Raw genomic sequence first — 5,117 nt, forward strand, 5'->3', positions numbered from 1 at the left:
CAACATGTATTCATTGAGTCTATTCCAAAAATCTGATATAAAATTCTCTATATCAGAAACTTTGTCCTTCAATTGAGATTCATTTAAATGGTGAAAAGATAAATAATCAAGAAGAGAAAAAATAGAGGGTTTAATTGATTTTTATATTTAAGATGAAGCAAAAGAATAATAAAAAATCTTGGTTTCACAATTTTTTATTTTCAAAATAAAAGTACGAAAAATGAACACGATAACAGATCGAACTCAAAAGTTTTCAACACCAGATTTAATACTCCGTTATTCCCCACCACACGATCCATTGCTAGCATGCAACATTTAGCTTTATGCACCTCCCATCCTGGGTTACCCTTAACTATAGCGGGCGGTTACTTCCTAACTCAACTTCTCATTGGTCCCCCACCCTAAACCCAGCCCAATATTGCTCAATGCTCATCAATAATCACTCACTTTAATTTCCAAAACAATATCATAAATTACCATCTTTTATTTCTATATAATACGTATTTTTGTATATTTTTTATATCTATTTGTATATTATTAAAAATAAATTTTTTCCTGTTTCCTTTCTTATCAATCATTTTTAGTATAACAATAAAAAAGTATATAAATAAATATTCAGAAAATAAAATATAATATTTCTTCGTTAAAAAATACGTGACTTTATTGCTTTATTTTATACGCACACATATGGCCACATCTTCTTCTACATCTTATTATCTACGTATGAGTGTAATTTGAGTGATGACTACCCCCTTTCTCTCTCTACCTGCGTCACTGCCTATATATACTCTTCCCAACCTACACCTTTATCTTTGTAAATTCACTGTCTCAGACTTCACATTCTCTCTCTAAAATTCTTTCAGCAAAATCAGCAGAGAGCACTGAGCACTGAACCAACCCCAACCCTCTTAAACCACTTACTACTAGTTAGTTATCTAACGGTTTCTTCATTTCTTTCTTTCTGTTTCAATTTTTATTCCCATTTTACCCTCCAGGCTCTCCCTAATTTCCAAGCTCATGCCATTCCACCATTAACCAAACTCGCTCTCAAAAGCTAATAAAAAAAGAAGAAAGACAAAAAGAAAGAAAAGATGATAAGCTGGAAGGACCTATACAGCGTCTTAACGGCGGTGGTTCCGCTGTACGTGGCGATGATCCTCGCGTACGGTTCCGTCCGGTGGTGGAAGATTTTCTCGCCGGACCAGTGCTCCGGGATCAACCGTTTTGTCGCGATCTTCGCCGTGCCGCTGCTTTCTTTCCACTTCATATCCTCCAACAACCCTTACGAGATGAACTTCCGGTTCATCGCCGCCGACACGCTACAGAAGGTGATGATGCTCTTCGCCTTGGCCATATGGACCAACTTCACCGCCAACGGAAGCCTCGAGTGGATGATCACCATCTTCTCCCTCTCCACATTGCCCAACACTCTTGTCATGGGGATCCCACTCCTCATCGCCATGTACGGCGACTACTCCGGCCAACTCATGGTTCAGGTGGTGGTGCTCCAGTGTATCATATGGTACACTCTCTTACTCTTTCTCTTCGAGTACCGCGGAGCCAAGCTGCTTATTATGGAGCAGTTTCCGGAAACGGCGGCTTCTATTGTGTCCTTTAAGGTCGACTCCGACGTCGTGTCGCTCGACGGTAGAGATTTTCTTGAGACCGATGCGGAGGTTGGTGATGACGGTAAGCTTCATGTTACTGTGAGGAAGTCTAACGCGTCGCGAAGATCGTTCATGATGACGCCGCGTCCGTCGAACCTAACCGGCGCTGAGATTTACAGCCTTAGCAGTTCCCGGAATCCGACGCCGCGAGGGTCCAACTTCAACCACGCCGATTTTTACTCCATGATGGGGTACCACCCGCCGAGGCATTCTAACTTTGGTGCTAATGACTTATACTCCGCTCAGTCCACTTCGCGGGGGCCTACGCCGCGTCCCTCCAACTTCGAGGAGAACATGAGCTCCCCGAGGTTCGGGTTTTACCCGGCGCAGACGGTTCCCGCTTCGTACCCAGCTCCCAATCCAGAATTCGCTGCCAGCTTGAGCAGCAAGAGCGTCAAGAATTCACAAGTGCCACCTGTGGCAGCTCCGCCTCCTCCCCCACAGGTTCAACCTCAGCCACAGCCACAGGGGCAGCAGTTGGTTCAGGCTCAACCTGGCAGCGGCGGTGCTGCTGCTGGTGCTAAAGCGAGCCATGATGCAAAGGAGCTCCACATGTTCGTGTGGAGCTCCAGCGCTTCGCCAGTTTCAGAGACCGGCGGGCTTCACGTGTTTGGCAGCGCGGATTTTGGAGCGTCCGATCAGTCTGGTCGCTCCGATCAAGGCGCGAAGGAGATCAGGATGCTGGTTGCTGACGAGCACCCTCAAAATGGGGAATCCAACAAAGGTATATTTGCTTCCTTTTTCTTTTTTAAAGTTTGTTTATGTAATTTGATAAGGGAGGAGAATCATACATATTGATGGGTTCACAGTGGAAGGTGAGTTTGGTGGGGAAGAGTTGAAGTTCCCAACAGGGAAAGTAGATGGGGAGCAAGGAGAGGAAGAAGGGGAGAAAGAGGGTCCCGGAGGGCTGAACAAACTGGGGTCGAGTTCGACGGCGGAGTTGCACCCAAAGGCAACCGGAGCGGCGGGGGTTGGAGTGTCAAAACACATGCCTCCAGCGAGTGTGATGACGCGCCTGATACTGATCATGGTGTGGAGGAAGCTTATCCGTAATCCCAACACTTACTCCAGCCTCATTGGTGTCATTTGGTCCCTGGTGGCCTTTAGGTAAATATCGACTTCTTACTGTGGTAATTGCTTTTATAGTTTGTTAGTTAGTTAAGACTTTGATTATGATTAATTAATTGATTGATTGCAGGTGGCATGTGCATATGCCAAAAATAATAGAGAAATCAATCTCCATACTGTCTGATGCTGGTCTTGGAATGGCTATGTTCAGCTTAGGTGAGTGGTCGCAATTCCTCCACAAATTTGCCACTCCTTCAATGATTCTTAGCTTAGCTTCTTTTCTTCATTGACTATTTCCATTTTCCCCTTTTTTACAAAGACAAACATGGCTATAGTGATTCCCATTTCCAGCGGTACATACACGTAGCCAGATCTAGTTTTGAGTGGTTACGCTTAATTAATTTTATTCGCATGTTGTAGTTTCTTTAGGCAAGTAGTAAGTAGATCAAAATGATAACCAACGCAATAAAATGTGTATGTGTATGTGTGTGAATCTATGAAAAGTATGGATTTGGGGGAAAGCGAGTTTAAGCAAGGGACAACCGTCCATTATGGTGAAGTTTGTTACCGCAAAGCAACAACAGCATATATAAGCAGATCATGTTCATCACCCGACATGTGGGGTCGTGTATTGAAACGACGTCGCTTTGCGGTCCAGGGTGGTGCTGGTGACTGCTGCCATTTTCTTCTTCTTTTTATATTATTTCTTTCTGGGACCAAATTAGGCATAGGTAGTTGAATCGGACGAATCATGCACTACCCATAAATATGTTTTAATCTTCACTCACTGTTAAATCTAAAAATGGATTTGTAGGTCTGTTTATGGCACTTCAACCCAAGATAATTGCGTGTGGTAATTCGGTAGCGACTTTTGCTATGGCGGTTCGCTTCCTCACTGGCCCAGCGGTTATGGCAGCAGCTTCCATCGCTGTTGGCCTCCGTGGCACCCTCTTACGTGTTGCTATCGTTCAGGTAATTATTTTACCTACCAATAATTTATGCTACTTTTTCAATTTTTCTTTGTGTCTAAAACTTTGAGAAAATTATTATTACATTCATGTCTTTTCATGTGATGTCTATGTCTATGTGTTGTTCCTCTCCGATCATTAATTATTGATGCCATCATTTTAGAGAATTTGAATGCTTTTGGAGCCAACTACGTATCTTGTAATTAAGAGTTTAATGTTTTTTTTACGTACACTGATTTGTATATAATATATTATAACAGTTTTGGTTATTATTATTTGAACATAGGCTGCACTTCCACAAGGGATTGTTCCCTTTGTTTTTGCCAAAGAGTACAATGTCCATCCAGCCATTCTAAGCACAGCGTAAGCAATTTTCAAATCAATTCAAACTTTCTTATATGATTTTTAATTTTAATAACTTTAATTCTTATATATTGTATGAATTTAAATGCAGGGTTATATTTGGGATGTTGATAGCACTGCCAATTACTCTAGTCTACTACATACTCCTTGGTTTGTAAAAAAATAATGGAGTGACCCTTAATTTTTCAACCTTTTTATTCTTTGGGAGTAAGCAATGGACGTGCATGAAAGGAAATAATGATTCTGGGTGTATGTTGTTAGCAACCATGAGGATTTTCTGGGGAGCAGCTAAGACTAGGAAGAAAAAAATGACGCAAGAATCACAAAATTTAAACGGTGGTGAGATCCTTTCATCAGGTTTTTTTCCAAAATTTTGGGAACATATAAAAAAAATAAAAATAAAAAAAGTTGACCTATTTGGCCCCCATATCTTCTTGAATCTAGTAGTGCCTCCCCCTATTTGAGTAAAAAAAAAAATAAACTGACGCAATTTTCAAGAACAACACCTCATAAGAAGGAACAAAGTCCACCATATGGGAGACAATTGCAGAGGAAAACAGGGGAAATCTAGCATCGGCAGAGTCAAATGATATCTAGGAATGGCTCCCTCTCCTATCCAGAAATTGTAAATTTTTTCATTATTATTTTAATTTAGAAAATTCACGTTTCGGTCATCAAGTAGCAAAGATGGTTTTCTTAGCAATTGGTTAGAGGAAATGAATATATTATATATAAGAGGAGAAGACTTTTTCTACAAAGTTTTGTTTACTTTAATTTTGTTATATGCTGTTAATTAATTATTTAATTGTTATATGGAAAAGTCTAGAGGGCCAGCAACTTTTATGTTTTGTGGCCAGCACTTAACCATCAAAAGAAATGTGAGCGATCTCTTACTATTGAATGTAATCTCACACCATTAAAAAGACTATTGATAGCCAATTGATGGTTACAAAACACAAAAGTTGCTGGCCCCAGCACTCCTCTTGTTATATTTATTGGTTTTTTTTTCTTTGATCGTCCGCGGATCCGGCAGCTATATGCGTTTGTTCGC

General features: G+C 41.0%; 1 protein-coding gene across 2 annotated transcripts; it reads left to right on the top strand.

Annotated features, from left to right (window-relative positions):
* The first annotated feature begins 687 nt into the window (after window positions 1-687).
* Window positions 688-4,824, top strand: LOC107639302 (auxin efflux carrier component 4). Of its 2 annotated transcripts, XM_016342780.3 has the most exons (7): window positions 821-2,163; window positions 2,198-2,430; window positions 2,503-2,774; window positions 2,866-2,951; window positions 3,550-3,707; window positions 3,990-4,066; window positions 4,158-4,824. In XM_016342780.3, the coding sequence occupies exons 1-7, from the start codon at window positions 1,092-1,094 to the stop codon at window positions 4,222-4,224; spliced, it is 1,965 nt and encodes a 654-aa protein (XP_016198266.1). In that variant the 5' UTR covers window positions 821-1,091; the 3' UTR covers window positions 4,225-4,824. The 2 variants fall into 2 exon arrangements, with proteins under 2 accessions (XP_016198265.1, XP_016198266.1); XM_016342779.3 differs by having other exon boundaries at window positions 688-2,391; window positions 2,477-2,774.
* Window positions 4,825-5,117: the final 293 nt, after the last annotated feature.

Source organism: Arachis ipaensis, chromosome B4, assembly GCF_059453495.1.
Source record: "Arachis ipaensis isolate K30076 ecotype BB chromosome B4, ASM5945349v1, whole genome shotgun sequence".
NCBI lineage: Eukaryota > Viridiplantae > Streptophyta > Magnoliopsida > Fabales > Fabaceae > Arachis > Arachis ipaensis.

Bases quoted from the DNA above. Each gene is read 5' to 3' on its own strand.
- LOC107639302 (XM_016342779.3), top strand. From the start codon at position 1,092: ATGATAAGCTGGAAGGACCTATACAGCGTCTTAACGGCGGTGGTTCCG. The intron at 2,392-2,476 runs GTATATTTGCTT...ATGGGTTCACAG, and splicing joins AAATGGGGAATCCAACAAAG to TGGAAGGTGAGTTTGGTGGG. The intron at 4,067-4,157 runs GTAAGCAATTTT...ATTTAAATGCAG, and splicing joins CCAGCCATTCTAAGCACAGC to GGTTATATTTGGGATGTTGA.